This window comes from Balaenoptera musculus, chromosome 7, assembly GCF_009873245.2.
Source record: "Balaenoptera musculus isolate JJ_BM4_2016_0621 chromosome 7, mBalMus1.pri.v3, whole genome shotgun sequence".
NCBI lineage: Eukaryota > Metazoa > Chordata > Mammalia > Artiodactyla > Balaenopteridae > Balaenoptera > Balaenoptera musculus.
Genome location: NC_045791.1, coordinates 62,731,666 through 62,755,273, shown reverse-complemented (window position 1 = coordinate 62,755,273; position 23,608 = coordinate 62,731,666). Strand labels below are relative to the sequence as shown.

The 23,608-nt window shown below is 35.0% G+C and overlaps 1 protein-coding gene across 3 annotated transcripts in view; it reads left to right on the top strand.

Moving 5' to 3' along the window:
• Window positions 1-23,608, top strand: part of PDE1A (phosphodiesterase 1A) — a 358,722-nt gene that overhangs the window by 237,338 nt on the left and 97,776 nt on the right. For all 3 annotated transcript variants that reach the window (XM_036859052.1, XM_036859050.1, XM_036859051.1), the window contains one exon: window positions 11,320-11,433. In XM_036859052.1, coding sequence (XP_036714947.1) covers window positions 11,320-11,433 — 114 coding nt within the window. The remainder of the gene's footprint in view (window positions 1-11,319; window positions 11,434-23,608) is intronic.

Here is a 23,608-nt window from a genome sequence, read left to right as displayed (position 1 = left end):
TAATGTACATATCATTCATGCTTTACAGCATTAGGGATATCCTGGACATTTTTATCCTAGAATTAATGAAGACATGCATAGACACACGGGATTTTTTAGTATAATATTCTTAGTCATGTAGGTGGTCCTTTTGCAAGATAGGGTCATGTAGCAATCTCAGAAGGTAAGTTTAGAGTATATGAAGTGCTTGATTCTGAAAACTACATCCCTTTATACTGAGTATTTTTTCATTTAGAAAGTGTTGGTTCTATACTTGAATAAAAAAAATAATCATTTTCTACAGCTCAGGACTCTGTTCAAAGGTAGAAATTATTTTTCTTCTGCAACTGCTTGATTGAATCACAGATCCAATCAATTATTCTCAAAGATGGTTTCTATTTTCATTTCTATCTTCTTTTAAATGTTCTGATCATTAGAAGGTAAGGAAGTCCCACCAAAAAGCTGCGAACATCCAAGCCTGTTCAGCACCTAATATTCAGGCTGATTTAAAAAGCCTTATGAATTATCAAAATTAGTGTCATTCTCCTTGGAGAAAAATCATTAACAGTTTAATGCCACTTTCGATTTTTTTATCATGCCTTTCATGATAGTATATATTAAAAATTTAAGCATTTTAATAAAATTGATGAAAAATAAAGATATGTAACAGAAGCATCTATTTAGCATATATGCTTTTTCTATCTCAAATTACATATTTCACTGTGTAATTTATAATTTGACAAGTATGAACATCTGTGTACACCTATGAAACCATCACCACAATGAAGAAAATGAACATTTCCATTACCCTCAAAATTTCCTCCATCTCCTTTGTAACCCTTCCCCTCCTTTCCTCCTTCATCTCCTCACTCCCAGGCAACCTCTGATCTGCTTCCTGTCACTGTAAGAATAGCTTACATTTTAAAAATTTTATATAAATCGAATCATACATATGCATCTATCGTATTTCACTCAGCATAATTATTTGAGATTCACTCCTGTCATTATGTGTATCAATAGTTCATTCCTTTTATTGCTGAGTAGAACTTCTTTGGATGGATATGCCCCAATTTGTTTTTCCATTTACTTGTGGATGAACATTTGGGATGTTTCCAGTTTGGGGCTATTACAAATAAAGCTGCTATGATGTTTATGTACAAGTATGTGTAAGGACATACATTTTTTTTTCTCTCCATCAAAGAATAGAGTGGTTGAGTCGCATGGTAGATACATGTGTAACTTTTTGAGAAACTGTTTTCCAAAGTGATTGTACTTATTTACATTCCCAACAGCTGTGTATGTAGTTTAACTTGCTTCACATCTTTGCCAATATTTGGTATGATCAGTTATTTTAATTTTAGTCATTCCAATAGGTATTTGATTATATCTCACTTATTTTAGGTTGAATTTCTTCTGGTGACCAGTAATTTTGGTCATCTTTTCATGTTTGCCATGAATATATCTTTTTTGGTGATAGAAAAAAATCATTGGCAGATTTTGTATTGGATTGCTTATCTTGTTATTATTGAGTTTTGCAAGTTCTTTATATGCTTTCTGAAAATCCTTTATCAGATATGTGGTTTGCAAATATTTTCTCCCAGTCTGTGGCTTGTCTTTTAATTCTTGAAACAATGTTTTTGAAGAACAGAAGTTCTTAATATTGGTGAAGTTCAACTTATTTTTTTTTCGTAGGTGTTGTACCTAAGACATCTTTGAATGACTCAAGATCAAAAAGATTTTCTCCTATGTTTTCTTCTAGGTTTATAGTTTTAAGATATACATTTAAATCTGTGATGCATGTATGGATCAAAGTTCCTTTTACACATGGACATTTTTAATGATCCAGCACAATTTGTTGTAAAGGTTATCCTTTTTCCTCTAGATTATCATTGCATCTTTTTCTGAAATAAATTGACTATATATTGGGGGTCTATTTTTAGACTTTATATTCTGTTCCATTGATCTGTTGTACTATCTTTTTGTTAATAATGTACTATATTATGCCATTTATACTGTACTGAGTACTGTAGCTTTAAAATGTCTTGAAGTCTTATAAGTCTTGAAGTAGTGTAAATCCCCCAACTTTGTTGTTTTTGTAAAATTTGTTTTGACTATTTTAGCTCCTTGATTCTATGTGAATTTCAGAATCAGCATGTCAATATATACAAAAACAAAAAGCCTGCTGGGATATTTACTGGTGTTGTATTGAATCTATAGATAAATTTGTGGAGAAATGACATGTTAACAATATTGGGTCTTTCAATCCATAAACATGGTGCATCTCTTCATTTATTTAGGTCTACCTTTATTCCATTCAGCAATGTTCTATAGTTTTCAGTGTATAGGGCTTGCACATACTTTGTCAGATTTATATCTAAGAATTTTACATTTCAGTACTATTGTAAATGGTATTGCTTTTCATTTTAATTTCAGATTGTTCATTATTATTATATAGAATGATATTATTTTTGTATCTTTTTTATATTGTAAACTTGTTACAATCATTTATTACTTTTTATTACTTCTAGTAACTTTTTGTTATATTTCATCAGATTTTCTACTTAGACAATCATGTTGTCTGTGAACAAAGACAGCTTTATTTCTTTCTTTCCAGTCTGGATAGCTTTTATTCTTGCCTTATAGCTTTGGCTGAAAGATCCGATGAAATTATGAATATCTGTGGTGAGACTAGAGCCTTGTTCCTGATTTTTGAAGGAAAGCATTCAGTCATTTAACATTATTTATGACATTAGCTGTAGATTTTTGTAGGCTCCCCTCTATTCCTAAAATACTAAGAGTTTCAATCAGCAATTGATGTTGGATTTTGTCTAATACTGTTTGAGTATTTATTAAGATGATCATATGGCTTTTCTTAGTCTCTTAATATAGTGAATTACATTGATTAATTTTTCAATTTTATAACAACTTTTCATTCCTGAGATAAATCTCTTTTATGATGCAGTATTCTTTTATGTACTGGTGGACTTGATTTCTTAAAATGTTAAGAAATGTTTACATTTATGTTCATGAGACATATTCATTAATATGTTACTGCTGCTGCTGCTTTTTCTTCTTTTAATGTTTTCATCTGGTTTTGTTATAAGGGTAATTTTGTACTCCTAGAATGAGTTGGGATTCTTTTTCTGGAAAAGTCTGTAGGGAATAGGTATTATTACTTCATTAAATGTTCGTAGGAATTCGCCAATGAAGTCATTTGGGCCTGAAGTTTTCTTTGTGTGAAAGTTTTTAACTACAAATTCAGTTTATTAATTTCTTTTTGAAATTTAGTAGCTTGCATCTTTTAAGGAAATTGTTTATTTTGTCTGAGTTGTTGAATTTATTGGCATAATGTTGTTTATGTTATTTTTTTAAAACTTTTATTGGAGTATAGTTGATTTACAATGTTTTGTTAGTTTCAGGTGTACAACAAAGTGAATCAGTTATACATATATATATATATATATATATATGTGTGTGTGTGTGTGTATCTACTCTTTTTTTTAGGTTCTTTTCCCATACAGGCCATTACAGAGTATTGAGTAGTATGTTATTGTTTTAATTGTAACTTTTAACATCCTTGCTTACTTATTCTATCATCTTTGTAGTTTTTGGGTCAGTTTTGACTGACTGATTTTTATCCTCATTATGGATCAGTGTTCCTTCTTTGCAGGCCTTGCAATTTTTTTATTGGCTGAAAAATCAGTTGGGAAAACATCATGCACAAAATATTAAAATTATAGTGAAAGCCAGAGAAATATCAATTTCATAAGTGAGGGATAAATGAAGTGTGGTTTAGTTTATTAAAATTATAGTGAAAGCCAGAGAAATATCAATTTCATAAGTGAGGGATAAATGAAGTGTGGTTTAGTTTCTAAGTCGAGAGATCACAGTGGATAGAAATCTTCTAAGTACCTATGATATAGATAGCATCCCAGATATGCCTGGTAATTAAACATGATTCAGACAGTTAAAGATGGGATATGGGAGAGAGGGATTTCAGTAAGAAATAAGAACTTGAATCTAGGATGATGTGAGAGTGTTTGAGGCACGGTGAATAAATCAGTTTGCTTGGAAATTAGGGAAAAGAAGTAATGGGAAGTGTATGTATTCCAACATTTCACAACATTATTTGCATAAGTCATGCCATTCCCAGAGATTGCACATATCTTGAAGACAGGTACTGTGGTGCATTACGTGTGTGTATCCATATATATGCATTCTTATATGTGTTCATATACACAATTTTTCTAACACAGCCCCAGGTGCAGTAATAAATACTAAATAATTATTTATTTAACAGACTTGGGTTTTAATACCTTCTTGGCAATATTATCTGCTTACAAACAGCTGGTCTATGCTGTTTGATAGAACAGCTCTTGTTTGCTACTGTGCAGGGTAGCCAGTGGAGTCTCTATCCACAGATTGCTGAATGGCTGGGCCAGAAACTGCTCAAGTTAGAACGTAAAGTACATATACTTATCTTAAGCTTCGGGAACCAGTAGAATATACCTAGTCCTGGTATTACTATACTGTTTTTCACTCGGCTTGCTTACTCTGATGAAAGAAACCAAATCATTATTTAAAAGAGTTTTTACTAAATTTAGGGAACTTATTTATTTTATCATATGACTTTGTGATTTCTTCTTCAGTTCTGAGAATTTGCTCATAGGATAGTTTAGGAATTAGGCAAATAGTCTATATCTTCTTTAAAAAAATAAAAAATATGTACAGGTATATTCAGTAAAGCCTTAATGCTTTGGAACCCACCAGTTTAGAATGTATGATCATTTGAAAATGATTCATGATAATGTTTGGCCTTGTATTATCTACAAAGGGAAACTAAAGCCTAAATAAGATTGTTGGGGATTACTGTATGCATAAATTGATTACAAAAGCAAATTCACAATTGAAATAACAAATATATAAATTGTTTCCTTAACATCTGTTTTAATTATAAATAATCTTTTTACAATACAAAGGTTTTTCTTTTTATGTAAATAGAAATGTGTACTCACTAAAGGAAATTTTGTGCATACTGGCAAAGGAGATAAAGGAAGTCCTAGTAACCCTCCAAAATATATTTCTGGTTTTTTGGTGTTGACATAGTGAGTTTAGAGGTGTGTGTATGAGAGTGTGTGTGTGTCTGCGTGTGTGTCTGTGTGTGTCTGTGTATAGGTGGCTATTGTTTTACAGAGTTATAACCATATCTAATTAGTTTTTCTAGTTGGGTGGTAAAACTTTTTTGGAGTATTTTTTTCAAAGCTATTTCTTGTGTTAGATTCTAGGTTTATACCCCTATTAAGATTTTTCAAAGCTATTTTTCGTGTCAGATTACAGGTTATTACCCCTATTAACATATAACAATTTATAATGTTTGTTGGTTTTAAACTACATCAAGATATCTCTGTGAAAAAGCATGTTCATTGTGTAAGTATTAGAGCCTTTTGATGTCCCAGGTTTCATCACATGTGATCTGCTGATGGATGACTCCCTGGGAACAACTGCAGGCTGTCATTAGTTAGGGAGTGAACCTGAGTATAGTTTACCAGGAGTGTCCTCTCTCATTTTATATAAAAATTTCTCTATTCTTGAGTTCCTTATTTTGATTCATTTTTTTAAATTAATTTTTATTGGAGTAGAGTTGCTTTACAATGTTGTGTTAGTTTCTACTGTACAGCAAAATGAATCAGCCATGCATATACATATATCCCCTCCCTTTTGGACCCCCTTCCCATTCAGGTCACCACAGTGCATTAAGTAGACTTCCCTGTGCTACAGAATATGTTCTCCTTAGTTATCTATTTTATACATAGTATCAATAGTGTATATGTGTCAATCCCAATCTCCTAATTCCTCCCACCCACCCCCCTTTCCCCCTTGGTTTCTATACATTTGTTCTCTATGTCTGTGTCTCTATTTCTGCTTTGCAAATAGGATGATCTATACCATTTTTCTATGTTCCACACATATGCATTAATATACAATATTTGTTTTTCTCTTTCTGATTTACTTCACTCTGTATGACAGGCTCTAGGTTCATCCACATCTCTACAAATGACCTGATTTCATTCCTTTTTATGGCTGAGTAATATTCCATTGTATATATATATACCACCTCTTCTTTATCCATTTCTCTGTCGATGGACATTAAGTTGCTTCCTTGTTCTGGCTATTGCAAATAGTGCTGCTAGGAACATTAGGGTGAATGTATTATGGAAAATAGTATGGAGGTTCCTTAAGAAACTAAAAATAGAACTACCATATGACCCAGCAATCCCACTACTGGGCATATACCCAGAAAAGACCATAATTAGATTCATTTCTTATTCATTTGATTTATCAGTTAGGATTGGGTTCAGCTGCATTTAAAAGAAATCTCAAGACCAGTCCCTCCCATCAGAAAACTTGCACAAGCCTCTTAGGTAGCCTCATCCACCAAAGGGCAGACAGCAGAAGCAAGAAAAACTACAATCCTGCAGCCTGTGGAACAAAAACGACATTCACAGAAAGATAGACAAATGAAAAGGCAGAGGGCTATGTACCAGATGAAGGAATAAGATAAAACCCCAGAAAAACAACTAAATGAAGTGGAGATAGGCAACCTTCCAGAAAAATAATTCAGAATAATGATAATGAAGATGATCCAGGACCTCGGAAAAAGAATGGAGGCAAAGATCGAGAAGATGCAAGAAATGTTTAACAAAGACCTAGAAGAATTAAAGAACAAACAAACAGAGATGAACAATACAATAACTGAAATGAAAACTACACTAGAAGGAATCAATAGCAGAATAACTGAGGCAGAAGAATGGATAAATGACCTGGAAGACAGAATGGTGGAATTCACTGCTGCGGAACAGACTAAAGAAAAAAGAATGAAAAGAAATGAAGGCACTCTAAGAGACCTCTGGGACAACATTAAACGCAAAAACATTCGCATTATAGGGGTCCCAGAAGGAGAAGAGAGAGAGAAAGGACCCAAGAAAATATTTGAAGAGATTATAGTCGAAAACTTCCCTAACATGGGAAAGGAAATAAGCACCCAGTCCAGGAAGCACAGAGAGTCCCATACGGGATAAACCCAAGGAGAAACATGCTAAGACACATAGTAATCAAATTGGCAAAAATTAAAGACAAAGAAAAATTACTGAAAGCAGCAAGGGAAAAACGACAACTAACATACAAGGGAACTCCCATAAGGTTAACAGCTGATTTCTCAGCAGAAACTCTACAAACCAGAAGGGAGTGGCATGATATATTTAAAGTGATGAAAGGGAAGAAACTACAACCAAGATTACTCTACCCAGCAAGGATCTCATTCAGATTCGATGGAGAAATCAAAAGCTTTACAGACAAGCAAAAGCTAAGAGAATTCAGCACCACCAAACCAGTTCTACAACAAATGCTAAAGGAATTTCTCTAAGTGGGAAACACAAGAGAAGAAAATGGCCTACAAAAACAAACTCAAAACAATTAAGAAAATGGTCATAGGAACATATATATCGATAATTACCTTAAAAATGAATGGATTAAATGCTCCAACCAAAAGACACAGGCTTGCTGAATGGATACAAAAACAAGACCCATCTATATGCTGTCTACAAGACACCCACTTCAGACCTAGGGACACATACAGACTGAAAGTGAGGGGATGGAAAAAGATATTCCATGCAAGGGGAAATCAAAAGAAAGCTGGAGTAGCAATACTCATATCAGATAAAATAGACTTTAAAATAAAGAATGTTACAAGAGACAAGGAAGGACACTACATAATGATCAAAGGATCAACACCAGAAGATGATATAACAATTATAAATATATATGCACCCAAAATAGGAGCACCTCAATACATAAGGCAACTGCTAACAGCTATAAAAGAGAAAATCGACAGTAACACAATAATAGTGGGGGACTTTAACACCTCACTTACACCAATGGACAGATCATCCAGACAGAAAATTAATAAGGAAACACAAGCTTTAAATGACACAATAGGCCAGATAGATTTAATTGATATTTATAGGACATTCCATCCAAAAACAGCAGATTACACTTTCTTCTCAAGTGTGCACGGAACATTCTCCAGGATAGACAACATCTTAGGTCACAAATCAAGCCTCAGTAAATTTAAGAAAATTGAAATCATATCAAGCATTTTTTCTGACCACAACGCTTTGAGGTTAGAAATGAATTACAGGGGAAAAAAACGTAAAAAACACAAACACATGGAGGCTAAACAATACGTTACTAAATAACCAAGAGATCACTGAAGAAATCAAAGAGGAAATCAAAAAATACCTAGAGACAAATGACAATGAAAACACAATGATCCAAAACCTATGGGATGCAGCAAAAGCAGTTCTAAGAGGGAGGTTTATAGCTATACAAGCCTACCTCAAGAAACAAGAAAAATCTTAAATAAACAATCTAACCTTACACCTAAAGGAACTAGAGAAAGAAGAACAAACAAAACCCAAAGTTAGTAGAAGGGAAGAAATCATAAAGATCAGAGCAGAAATAAATGAAATAGATACAAAGAAAACAATAGCAAAGATCAATAAAACTAAAAGCTGGTTCTTTGAAAAGATAAACAAATTTGATAAACCATTAGCCAGACTCATCAAGAAAAAAAGGGAGAGGACTCAAATCAATAAAATTAGAAATGAAAAAGGAGAAGTTACAACAGACACTGCAGAAATGCAAAGCCTCTTAAGAGATTACTACAAGCAACTCTATGCCAATAAAATGGACAACCTGGAAGAAATGGACAAATTCTTAGAAAGGTATAACCTTCCAAGACTGAACCAGGAAGAAATAGAAAATATGAACAGACCAATCACAAGTAATGAAATTGAAACTGTGATTAAAAATATTCCAACAAACAAAAGTCCAGGACCAGATGGCTTCACAGGTGATTTCTATCAAACATTTAGAGAAGAGCTAACACCCATCCTTCTCAAACACTTCCAAAAAATTGCAGAGGAAGGAAGGAAGTCAGAAAGAGAAAAACAAATATCGTATATTAATATATGTATGTGGAACCTAGAAAAATGGTACAGATGAACCGGTTTGCAGGGAAGAAGTTGAGACACAGACGTAGAGAACAAATGTATGGGCACCAAGGGGGGAAAACGGCGGGGGGTGGGTGTGGTGGTGTGATGAATTGGGAGATTGGGATTGACATGTATACACTGATGTGTATAAAATTGATGACTAATAAGAACCTGCTGTATAAAAAAATAAATAAAATAAAATTCAAAAATTAAAAAGAAAAAAGAAAAAGAAATCTCAAAATAATAGTGGCTTGAACATAACATTTTTTTTTTTGTTCTCTCATGAAGTAAGTTCAGATGTAGGTGATTTCATTCAGGTGGATTCACAGCATTGGGACCCAGACCAATTCCTTCTTCCTTCTCTGCCATTCTTAGTGGGTAGCTTCCTTTAGTCAGATCACTTTATGATCCTATATAGCTCCTGGACTTTCAGACAGTTCCACTGCATTCCAGGCAGTAAGTAACAGGCAAGGGTAAAAGAGAATCCCTTCTAGCTGAGTTAGCCCTCTTCAAAATAATTGTTCTGAAAGTCTTACTCAATGACCTTCTTATTCTCCTTAACCAGAATGCAGTCATTTGACCATACGTAGCTTTGAGACAACCTGGAAAATGTAGTTTTTTAGTAGTGAAAATTGCTAACTTAAATAATAAAAGAGTTCAGTTATTCAGAAAGAATGAAAGGCAACCATCTGAAGTTCACATGGTTTTTAAGACCACATCATACAACCAAATACAGCAAAGCCGTACAGCCAAGCTATACCAAACACTTTTCACAAGAAGGATACATGAGTGGAATATTTTTAAGCCATTGCAAAGTATGGCACTTTTTCTTTTGCTTCCCACATAAAATATAAGTATAATGTGCTTGGGTCATAAGCATTACAAAAATCCCTCAAAATTCTATGTGTTGCTCCTTTATCATCACATTCGGTGTTTTACACAAACCTCAAAGCCAGGCTTAATTTTTTCTTTCTAAGTAACCTGTTTTAGTTATTATTTTTGTTTTGTTTTAGTTTGCTGACTCTGTACAAATAAGACTTGTTTATTGATACATGGAATTTATTTGGCAATGTTGTTGTCTGCTAATATTTTATCATACAAAAGTATATGGTACAAAAAGTAATTCTTTGTAACTTCCTGAATAAGAAGTTTTAATCTAGGTGTGGCTTTCTTTCATGGAGAAATAAAGTATTTCTTATGGATGGAGAAATGTCAGATACCCTTGCTGAAATTTTTAACTTGCCTTTATACCCTAAACCTTGATATTGGAAATCACCCAAAGTGAATTTTCTGAAAATCCGTTACACTATCTTTAAGACAGTGCCTAAAAGTAGATACACTCCATTCTCTCTGAAATACATTTTCTTAGGAATGGAATTAAATTCTGTCTGCTGATTTAGGAAAATGGGTAAATTGTCTTCACAATGTTTATTTATAGTGTGTACTGACTAAAGAATATATTCTCTTTTTCTGCCTAGTAAAGGGCAGTATCTTCAGAAACACTGGATTTATAATTAATGCATAGAAGTTTTTTAAAGTGTTAGAAACTTATTGAGGTAATTTGTATTATCTCACTCCATGAGATATCTATTGCTGCATAAAAAATTATCCCAAAATTTAGTGACTTAAAACAATAGTATTAATTACATCACAGTTTCTGTGAGTCAGAAGTCCAGGCATGTTTTAAAATTTCTCAAACAATTGGGATACATCATCCCATGGGCAAAAACAAGAGAAAATATTTTACAGTTTTCCTTCAAGTGAAAAACCATTGCAGTAAAAATACTAAGCATGCATACATATATTTTTTTCTCATCTTAATTATATTTTCTTGAATCTTTTGCCTTTTATTTTTGTTTTTACTGCTATATACAGTGAATAATTGCTACAGTGGTAGTCAAAAGAGTAGACTTTAAATATTCTCTTAGTGCCAACTCTGAAGAAGCAAAACAGCCATAAAGTAAATTCTACTGTTAGAAATACTTTTATGAAAATACCTATATTGTTTTGAATTTTCAGAAAAACTATGTTTGAAATATGGTACCTAAACTAGCAACCTATAGCCCTAGTATTATTAAGAGGTGAATATAATTTCTGAGTCATTTAAGTGATAAAGACTGATCTTAATTATACCCCAAATATACCTAAAAATATTTCTATTTAATGACCTGGAAAGATATACTGAAAGTTTAACCCGATTTGTATATTTAATATTGGACTATTTTCCATACAGTTATGATAAATCTCTTTTTATTTTTCTTTCTTTTTGGCTAACTTTTGGAAACAGACTAAGATGCTTAGTGAAGCAGCTGGAAAAAGGTGATGTTAACATCGTAGACTTAAAGAAGAATATTGAATATGCAGCATCTGTGCTGGAAGCAGTTTATATCGATGAAACAAGGTAAGTTTTAACCTCCTCTCCCTTTTAACTTTTTGCCTCTCTCTTTTTTTCCCTTTTTCTTGACCCTCCTTTCATATCTTAGCCATGAAACCAAAATCAAAATCTTACAAAAACTTAAAATGTCCTTCTTCATGTAGCTATGGAAGAATTATGATTCTTTCTTTAAAAAATACAAATTTTAATCCAAATGCTTGAATAATAAAAAATAGTCAATAATAAAATCAAAAAATAAACAAATTAAAATCTCCTTTACCCCTACTCTCACTGTCCTTAGGCCCAGATTTTTAAATGTGGGAGACAGTGTAGGCTTACACTGATTTTCATTGATGTAAGAATTTTCCTATTATCTCAAGATTGCAGAGTTCCTTCTGAAAAAATGGGTGTCACATGCCCACATATTCTCATGATATTTATCTATCAGACCCTCTGTGCAGGGCTTGCTAAGGGGCAGTCTCCAATGTGTATTTGATTATCACCTAAACCCCATCACGCAGCCTGATAATTAGCAGAATGGTAAGGAGATTAGGAAATGGCAATTCATTTGAGGAGTGTTGTTAGCCTAGTGCTGTGGCTCTCAACCAGGCCATTTGCCTTCCAGGGGTCATCGGGCGAGTTCTGGAGACATTCTTGTTTTGGTTGATGGGGGCGTGCTACTGTTAAATAACGGGTAGAGGCCAAGGATGCCACTAAACATCCTAAAATGCACAGGAAAATCCCCCACAACAAAGAATTATCTAGCCCCAAATGTCAATAGCATGGAGGTTAAGAAAACTTGGCCTAAAGGGAGGACTGTAAGAGGGGCCCTGTGGAGGGAGAGACATGCGCTTCCAGACTTCAGCACAGAAAAGGTACTGAGTTTTTTCAAAGTCATGAGGCAGGTGGAGTAGAGAGGTCTTTTAAAGGTATTGACCAAAGATACCGACTTCAGAGGGTGGAAAACAGCCTTCATGGGGTGATTGTTGATATAGAAGCCAGGGTAGGAATCGTAAAACTTCAGCCCAAATATCAGAGAACAAAGTACCCTCTTGGTGTAGTAAGCTGTCTCTGAGGGACGCACAAAAGCTCCCCAGGAGAAAAAAATAACCAACATTTGGGTATTTGTCACACAGATGACAACAAACCCACCAGTCTTGTAAGACCCTTTGACCCCTGCCTCCCCTCCACATTGCTGAGCAAGGAGAAGCAGCAAAGTGGGTGGGACAGGGGACGGGGCATGGAGAGTGAAGACATTCATCATGCCCCTTCTCTTCCACAGGTGTCCCTGCCTGTGTCAGGCCTGAGCATGGGCAGGTGAGAGAGGTTAAGTCAGATGTGAGACAGGTTTTTATATATCAATGTGTACTGGACTTACAGACACACACACATACAATAATTTATTTAATAGTTTAAAAATTCACGACTCAAAAATCAAAACAATGTGAAAAGGTACCTTATGAAAGTCTTGTCTCCACCTCTTTCCCAGTCTACTCAAGTTCCCCAAGTCATAAATTTCTTATGTATATTTTCAGTGATTTATTATAAATTTTTATTTCATATTTTCCCTCTGCCTTTCATAGAAGGTAACATACTATTCATAACTTTCATTCTGATTTTTTTCCCCCTCAACAAGGAAACTTGATCTTCCTATATCATGGACTGACATTTAAATTTTAGACAATAAGAATTTTTACTGGCAACTGACAGAAAAGTGTGTGGACCATGTTGCACAGGTGATTCTTTGTCCCCAGAACAGAACTCCTCTGTTAAAGCACAGTATGAAGTCATAACTTAAGAAAAAAAAATCATAGGTATACTTTTAGAATGATTTTTTGGTTAACTTTCACTGAATATATATAAGTGTATATGATTCTTCTATGTGAACAGAGATTCAAAGTGTAAATTTTTTAAAAATCAGATATTTTTCCTATAATTTCCTTGCCTTCATTTTTGTGTGTGCTGTTTCTTGTTCACAAGTTGACTGAACTTAATTTATTTAAGATTTCTTCAATCTGTCCTGGACATTTCATTTTTTATAGTTATTTATAAAACTGAAGATCTTCTACCTTTAATAATTATTTGGAGATTTACACTATACATCTTATAATGACATAATGTGAACTATCCATTTAGCTTAAGTGTCTCATCTTTCATTTGATAGACTATTATATGCTTTATCTATTAATTTCTCTGTTGTATTTCCTTTTCCAGAAAATTATGATTTCATAGATATTTCTTAACTTAGTTTCCCAAGATCCCTAATTCACTTAAACATATGTTACATTTCAAAGTATAGTTCCTTTTCTTTTGAAACTTGCTCTTTTGTGGGAAGAAAAAAATGCTTAACTGCTTCATGATATAATGTGGGGTTTTTCCTCTTTACAGCAAAACATCCCAGCTGTTAACAACACATCATTCCCAATTTTTACTCAAATGACACAAAATTTTTCACTCTTTTATTTTAATGCCTCCATGGCATCATGAATTTTAAATTGGATTAATGATAATACCCCACGTTTGTACCATCTTCCAAGAGCTCTTAGCTTCATTATCTCATATTAATCTCACCACAATCCTGTGCAGTTGGCAGGGTGGTCATTACTTTCTGTATTTTACTAATGAGAGAACCAAAGTTCTTGAAGTAAACTGGTTTGGCAAAGGTAGCAAACCTAGACTTTGGCAAAACTGGGACTAGTAACTAAGGTATGACTTCTTTTTTTTTTTTTTTTAACATCTTTATTGGAGTATAATTGCTTTATTAGTTAGTGTGTTAGTTTCTGCTGTATAACAAAGTGAATCAGCTATACATATACATATATCCCCATATCTCCTCCCTCTTGCATCTCCCTCCCACCCTCCCTACCCCACCCCTCTAGGTGGTCACAAAGCACCGAGCTGATCTCCCACTAGCTTCCCACTAGCTATCTATTTTACATTTGGTAGTGTATATATGTCCATGCCACTCTCTTACTTCATCCCAGCTTACCCTTCCCCCTCCCTGTGTCCTCAAGTCCATTCTCTACGTCTGCATCTTTATTCCTGTCCTGCCCCTAGGTTCTTCAGAATCTTTTTTTTTTTTAGATTCCATGTATATGTGTTAGCATACGGTATTTGTTTTTCTCTTTCTGACTTACTTCACTCTCTATGATAGTCTCTAGGTCCATCCACCTCACTACAAATAACTCAATTTCGTTTCTTTTTTTTTTTTTTTAAACATCTTTATTGAAGTATAATTGCCTTACAATGGTGTGTTAGCTTCTGCTTTATAACAAAGTGAATCAGTTATACATATACAATATGTTCCCATTTCTCTTCCCTCTTGCATCTCCCTCCCTCCCACCCTCCCCATCCCACCTCTCTAGGTGGTCACAAAGCACCGAGCTGATCTCCCTGTGCTATGCGGCTGCTTCCCACTAGTTATCTATTTTACATTTGGTAGTGTATATATGTCCATGACACTCTCTTACCCTGTCACATCTCACCCCACCCCCTCCCCATATCCTCAAGTCCATTCTCTAGTAGGTCTGTGTCTTTATTCCCATCTTGCCACTAGGTTCTTCATGGCCTTTTTTTTTTTTTTTTCCCCTTAGATTCCGTATATATGTGTTAGCATACTGTATTTGTTTTTCTCTTTCTGACTTACTTCACTCTGTATGACAGACTCTAACTCCATCCACCTCATTACAAATACCTCCATTTCAATTCTTTTTATGGCTGAGTAATATTCCATTGTATATATGTACCACATCTTCTTTATTAAGGTATGACTTCTTAATGCTCTTCCCTCTATAACTGGCTCCTCTCAGAGTATTGCTATCAAACAGGATGGGTTTCAATGACCTCTGAAAGATTTAGATGACAATGTGTAAAACATTCTGATAAGTGGAATTGTGAATTCTCAAAAAAACAATCCCTAACATTTATTACTAATAGCCTATTATTATAGCTATGTGCCAAGAACTCTCCTAGGCATTTTAATGCATTATTTTATTTAATCATCACAGCAATTCTAATGAGATAGAAACTTTATTATTACCATTTTACATATGAGCAAAGAGAGTCACAGGAAAGTTAGATGGCTTATGCAAGGTAACACAGAGGGTAACTTAAAGAGTGGAGTTAGGGTCTTGGCAGCCCGACTCTAGAGCCTGGCTTTTAAGCACAATTCTCATCTGCATCCCTTTAGCCACTTCTGACCAAAAGGTGATTTCAGAGACTTATTGGAGGTTTTGATGAAAGCTCACATGATGTCAGGGTTGTGGGACCCAGTGGTGTGTGGACTGTGGTTACATCTTTTCCCAGCTCTTCCTTCAGTGATGTCATATCATTAGCTTGAAATTGGCTATAGGGAGAGTATTTATACCATGGAAATTGGCAAATGCTACAAATCAGGATTTGTTTTTATTCTGGAGAGCCTGTGATTAAATATTGTCATCATGCCACTGGTTAGACCCAAGATTACCTTGTACATATCTTCTAAGACTGTGATTTTATGATTAAAATATCAGCTTAAGAAATTTTAAAGCAAAATTACTTGATGTGGTTTGATTTCCTATAGACTTAGTAAAACACAGCAGTAAACTGAGGATATTTTTGTTGAGATGTATATATAATTATTAAAATTGCATTTGCCTTAGAAATATTAGTAAAACAGAGATAATTTAGAATGAGGAGGGATGAATAAGCATTTAGTTTCTTTTAAACTTTAAATTAAAAAACTGCTGACTTTTGAGATATTTTAATGGAAAATTCTCTTTTTAGAAAAAATGTTTCAGTAAGTATTCAAGAGAGGCATTTTTTTGGGGGGGGAGCTGGACTACAAAAAAATAGGTTAAAACATAATAAAGCAGAATAAAACAGAAATTATGAATTGGTTTAAATCCCCCCCCCTACACACACACACATATATCTTTTCCCACTAAGCCTTAGCGACTGCAGGATTTCAATTAAGAAAACAAATCAAAACACAAAATGTCTCTTGAAATATGATATGAGTAAGAAAAATAAAAAAGAATTTCTGATAGAATTTGAATTCTGACCTTCTTTGAGGGATGATAGCACAATTCCCTAATGAATATAACTATTGGTTTTTTGAGAAAACACTTTCAAATGCAAATGCCAACATTTTATGAGTTCTGCTTTCAGATGTGTCCCTAGAGGCTATTGTTTTTCAAAGCAGCACAGTTATAATCCAGAAACATGTGACTTTAAAAAAAAAATTCTTTTTGATCATCCTTATTTGGATTTGGATGATGCCAGGAAAAGTAGCATCCTCGGCCTCATGAATTGCTATTCGTGAGCATAGGCAGCTGACTGGGAGGTATACTTTCAGTGATGGATATTATGCTTACTAATACCACCGTACAACACAATTTATAACTTTATTTTCTTAATGTGAACCAATCTAAGTCTTATGATTACCACAGTTTGATCACAGACTCTGGATTCAGAAAGAATGAGGTGTTCAAAGTCTGGATGCTCCACTCAGTACTCTCTTTCTTTAAGCAAGTGACTCAACTTCTATACTTTCTAGCTTTATCATCTGTAAATTAACGATAATGACAACGCTTATTTTCTAGCTTTATCATCTGTAAATTAACAATAATGACATGCTAACCTCACAAGGTTGATTTGAGGATTAAATGTAGCACCATATCTGACAGAGTAAAAGTTAAATAATAACCAATTTTTGTTGTACTAATAAAATGCAGATACTTCTGGGTACATAACACAATAAAGATGTATAATTTACAGAAAAATATCAAATAATTTATTAAGAGAAATTTTTGATGCTGAAAAAATGAAGTCAGGTGGGCTCAAGTTAACCAGGAAGTGAAAGCAAAGTGCAAACTGATGGAAACAAACCTTAATAATATACACAACTTGATTAAAAAAAAAAAATCTTCAATTGACTCCTATGTCTTACTACGTCTAAAGGTCCTTAATTTTGAGAGGTTGTCTTGAGTGAGAATGTATGGATGTCAGTCAGTACTTCAAGAAGTTAGTCTGCTAGCAACTGAGTGAAATCCAGGGCACCTTGAAGTCTAAGTCCCTTGAAATCATCAAGTACTTGAATTTACTAAGTAATATTCACTCATGACACAAATATCTATTGAGTATGTGAAGTGAATATCAGGCACACTGGTCATCAGAATCCAGACTACAACCGTGCAGATAGCTGGTGGTTAGAAATGAGTCAAGAGCTGGGAAGATAAATGGAGGAACAAGGACTAATACCACAAACAAGAAACAGGGATGTTCGGCGTTAGAGAGAGAAACACAAGCACATTGACAGATTACAAGAGGAAACACTAAGTAGCCTCAGTAAATCATAACCAGAACATGGGTATAACATGGGATAAAAACTGTAGAGTCAAGATTCCAAACCAGACATGGTTGGACTTGCTGAATGTTAAAGAGTTTAGTTCCCTGGCAAAGTTCCCTATGCCCATTCTCAAAGACATGGCTTCTAACAAAAGAACTTAAGGTTAAAAAAAAAAAAAAAAAAGGTCTGGAATGTGCTAGATATATGGGCCCTAGAGCTCAGAAATATGGTGCCATATTAGAGATGTGAATTTGGGGATTATAATCCAGGAGTCTCAGGGTTTTTTTTTTTAATGCTTTATTTCGATTTCAATATTCAGAGCTCCTATACTAATTCAATATGTTTCTCAGCGCAAAGTTTTTAAGAATGTCCAGTGAATGTTTACTTACTTAACCAATTTGTCCTGGCTGTCACTTTCCTCTACAGCCAGCTCTCTGGCTTCAAACTGCTGATTTGTTCCTCTGCAGGTCACCTATTTCCCCCTCAAGTCCAGCAATCCACAGGCTGGTACTGCTCCCAAGCATGAGCTCAATCTCTTCCTCCAGCTCCCCAAACTGAAGCTAGCATCAGCTAGGCTCACTATAACTGCTACAAGACCTCTCAGAACCCACAACTCAACCCCTTCCATAGAGGTCCCCTACCAGGCATTTCTCTGCATCCTCTAAGGTCTAAACCCATCTTGTAAAGCCACCTTACCATCCCCTATGGAACTGTCTTTCAACATGTTTTCCTACCCTGAATTCAGGATCTCCAGCTACAAGGCCAAGAAAAAGGAAGTGGGCTATCAAAATTAATGTGAAGGTGTGCATTCATCTCCAGGCTCAACACCTATGCTCAAGGACTATGCAGTCTAAATCCATATTTAGAAAAAGAATGACATTTTTCCAAAAGACACAGAATCTGCAGTGATGTAGCTGTGCTCACAATGAAGATAATTGTGCACATTACTGTTCAGAGTTGTCTAGTCTCTTGCAGTCACATTGTCTCCATCTTCTATGTGCCAGAGTTGAGACTTCACTTTATTTTTGTGTAATTTAAAGACCTATTTAAAAGATTTTTTCATAAGACAAAAGAGCAGTCTGCCTCTGAAGGTAAAATAAAGCCTCTGCAGAATAAAACAAATTATTTTTTGACTTTTCAAATGTCAGTTTTTCTCACCTCCTACTATTAACGTTTTCAAAAACTCTTGGAGTTCCATCTCAAAATGGTCAACATGTTATCCTAGTAACTGAAGTCAAGGGAGAGGATGAAAATGCCAAACAGAGATGTGGAGTGAGAGGGTGGTTAGGGAGGGATGTGGGAACACAGCATTTAAAGTTAGGCATGGAGCTACTGAAGAGGATGCTCAGGAAGTATAGACATAGAAGCTGGAGGCATATCTGTAAAATATGGAGTAGCAAAAGCCAGCAGAGAGTGGGGTTACTAAATATTGTAAATCACATGCCACAGGGAGAACCACTGGATGCAGTTAGGAGATTCCTGATGCCTCTGAAGTGGAGTTTCACAAAGAGAAAAAGCTACCTGCCAGATTATGGAAGTATGAGGAACTGAAGTGAAATGGCTCTGGAAGAAAGCAATGTAGACTATTTTTCAAGAATTTTCTAGTAGGAAAGAGCAGCAATAGAACAGTCTATTAATGGGGACATATTTTTTTCATACTTTTTTTAGAGTGGAAACCTTCCGTTAGCCTTGAGATAGAGTTTAAAAAGAGATTCTGGTTAAAGAGAAATAATAACCATAGAAAGATTAGGTCAAGAAATTATTCCTTGTAAGTTGGTGCAGCCACTGTGGAAAACAGTATGAAGTTTCCTCAGAAAACTAAAACTAGAATTACCATATGATCCATCAATCCCCGCTCCTGGGCATGTATCCAGACAAAACTATAATTCAAAAATATACATGCACCCCTATGTTCATAGCAGCACTATTCACAATAGCCAAGGCATGGAAACAACCTAAATGTCCATAGACAGATGAATGGATAAAGAAGATGTGGTACATATATACAATGGAATAATACTCAGCCATAAAAAAGAACAAAATAATTTGCAGCAACATGGATGCAACTAGAGATTATCATACTAAGTGAAATAAGTCAGAAAGAGAAAAATACCATATGATATCACTTATATGTGGAATCTAAAATATGACACAAATGAACCTATCTAGGAAACAGAAACAGAATCATGGACATAGAGAACAGACTGTTGGTTACCAAGGGGGAAGCAGTTGAGGGGGGAGATAGAGTGGGAGGTTGGGGTTAGCAGATGTAAGCTACTATATATAGAATGGATAAACAACAAGGTCCTACTGTACAGTACCGAGAATTATATTCAATATTCTATGATAAACCATAATGGAAAAGAATATAAAAATATATATATATGTATAACTTAATCACTTTGCTGTACAGCAGTAATTAACACAACATTGTAAATCAACTATACTTCAATAAAAAAGAAGTTATTCTTAAGTTATCTAGGGAAAGAGACAAATAGCCAAGCATAGATGGAAAATGTGGGTGAAGATGGAGCTAACTAGAGCACAGCTAAGGGTCTTCAAATAAGCAAAACTTGCGTAGCACTGTAAAATCAAAAAGGTTAGTAAGCATTGATTTTAAACTCAGTTGCTCAGCAGGGGTAAGAGTGTGACAATAATTTTTACCAAAATATAGACCATGGGCTCTAAAACTCATGGATCAATGTGATGTAGAGAGTAAACCCTGGGTGGTTAATCACTACAACCGGCAAGTCATGATGGCACTGACACACGTGTACTCCTTAAACATTTAGAGCAAGAGTAGGGAAGAAGGAAAAAAGAAAAGAGCTGGACTAATGAACACCTTTCATTAACATTTCAGTTGTAAGTGACAGGAAGCCCAACCAAACCATCTTAAACTCTCATTGCTGAAACGTTGATGGCTATGCTGACTATAATCATAGGTGAATCAGGACAAAAATGATGTCAAGGGATCAATCTCTCTGTTTCGATTACTCTGGAATGACCTCCTGATGCTTTGAGGGTAGCAAAACAAGACGGGCTGTGTATCCAAGCGTTACATCCTCACACCTTCAAATCCAGTGGGAATAAGAGAGGCTTTCCTTCCCAGAGGCTCTAACAAACACAACTTTTCTGTTTCATTGGCTCTAGTTAGGTCATATGCTTATCCCTCAAACTATCATGCCCAGAAGAACTGAATATGCAAGTTCATTGGTTAAGCATCTCATGAGACAGGTAGGAGGTCAATTTTATTTAAATCACATGCCTAAGAATTGAGTGGAAGAGAGTGCTTTCCTAAACAACAACTATGTCTTCTCTAGCGTGAAAACTAAAATGTTTATGTTAGTACCGCGTGCAGTGGGACCTGGAACAGGGTCTGTGCAGGACGTTGAACAACACCTGTCCTAGGTTTGCTCCTACTAATGACAAGCCTATGGGCAAGAGATTTTTTTTTCTCTAGTCATTAGTTTTCTTACACAGAGATGAAGTCACCAGTCCCTTCCTGTTCTGGAATTCTGTGGTTTTATCCACGGTCCCAAAGTCCCTTGTAAAGACTTGCTTATGCCTAAACTACCCTGGCCCCCAGGAGGGTGGCAGAGCCTATTGCTTATCATATGCTTAGTGGGGGAGCATTTATAAATTTGGGCTCCTGTATTTTTTAGAGTTGTTTCCATTTGGAGGAGTCCCTGAGGAAATCAATTTGAAGGGCATGTGCTAAGACATTGCTAGAGATCAGTGAATCATTAAAAAGCAAATTATGATTTTTATGAATTCCATTTTTATGGTGTGAGTTGTAGGGAGGGGTGGCTGTTTGGAGTGCTGTGTTTGTAGGCTGTTCTCACCCTGTAGATTGAGTGTGAAAACGAGGCTTAGAAAAAGTTGCAATACATTTTGGTTGATTTTCATATTTTCTGCCATCTGTGGTGTGTTACTTTCTGCAAACTTTCAAACACAGCCTCCCTAGTGAAAGGGGGAAAAAATAACCTGACCAGATCTTTTGAGAGATAACTGACATAAAAAGCTCCACATATTATGTAAGATCTTACTGTTGTGATATTTTGGATCAATAAAATATAAATGAATATGTCCTGGATTTGAAAAAGATAAAAATTTTAATATTATTCTTTTCTAACGATGATATTAATAACAAGATTATTTGACAGTTAATTATATCCAAGGCAACATATTATGCAATTTGCATATATGATTATAAGTAAGTCTCCAAAATTCTATGAATTAGAAACATGTATTATTTTCAATATAAAGTTAAAAAATTTGAGACATAAAGAAAATAATTCACTTGCTTAGAATCATATAATCATTAAGTATCAGAAACAAGTTCAAACTGAGATGGAGCATACCCAACATCAATTCTTTTCTTCCTTGGCAACAGAACCCTTTTTTTTTTTTTTCAATTATTCACTCTTCTCTGCAAAGCCAAGTGATTCAGGGGAGACCAGTTCTAGCACCAGGCTCAGAATGAGTGTATCCTAATTGACCTAAACCAGTAATTAGTTCCCAATTTCCTAACCAATGAGTTTGGATATGGACATATGTTACAATTCTGGCCAATGAGACTAATGGGGGTTCTGCAAAAGATTTCCTCTCCATAGAAAAGGAGTCCTGTGTGTCTGGGGATTGTATCTGGGTACCATGCTTGAAAATGATACAACCATCTGGCTACAAGCTTAGAGCTAAACCTAACACTAAAGTTGGCAGCATAGAAAGATGGAGGAAACCTGAGTCCTTGATGATACTGTTGACCTGCTGATTTAAAAAACATAAATCCCTGCTGGAGTCTACCTACCTTTAACTGTCTTGTTAAGAAAAATAATAAAGTCCTCTATTATTTAAGCCATTTTGGGTTAGGTTTGATGTCACTTGCTATTGAGAGCATCATTCTAGCCACATAAGTCTGCCTTGCTCCAAAGCCCATGTTCTTAATTTCTAATCCTTGTAGGTAGTCACATTATCCTAATAAGAAATCCTAACACAAATGCTTGTTATCTAAGATAGCTACTTAGAATCTATTTTCCCATAAAACAAGGTAAGAGGTTGATTGAGTCTCCAAGGCAGCTCATAAAACATATTGATCCCATGATACAGTTAAACAGCATAGGTGGTTCTTGGGCAAGTATCAGGTACTGGATGTCAGAGACTTAAGTTTTTTCTTATTAAATAAAAGGGTGGGGTTAGAGGGTGGAGTGGGCATCCAGAATCCTTCTTCTCCAGGATCCTAGAAATGTACTGGGGTGTTCCATTTCCCCACTCAGTGTTTGTCTTGGTTTGGAGAATTTCAGGTTGGACTCAGTGTCCCTTCTCAAAATCTCTTCTGTCTTCCTTTCTGACTCCTCTGGATTAACCTAGGGCATCTTTGGATAATAATAGGAATGGAAACTCTGCTCTGGCTCATCATATACTCTTCCATTATCTTGGGCCTTTCCTCCTTCCCTGGGACCTAGATTTTAAAACTCAAATCCAGGAACAGGAGTTTTTCCTTCCCCAGGTTATTCTGTGTCATACACGAGTCAATGAATGGAGCCATGGCTGACTATACGGACAAAGGGCCAGGGTAACAGGAATTTTTTTTTTAATTGTGATATCATCTTTGCACACATGAAGCAGACCTTACTAAAAATGACTTTATTCCTCACCAAACCACTGTAAATATCTTAATATTTTATAACCTCTAAGACCAGAGACTCTGTGCCTATGTTTTTATACATTTATTCACTTATTCAACAAATATTTATGAAGGACACTATATACATTGATAATTATTTTGCTATTCTGTTTGGCCCTTGTTAACTCCTTCTTGTCATTGCCCCTACTCTTTTAGCTTCATTGGTTTAGAAAGAAATATATTCCTTGTCT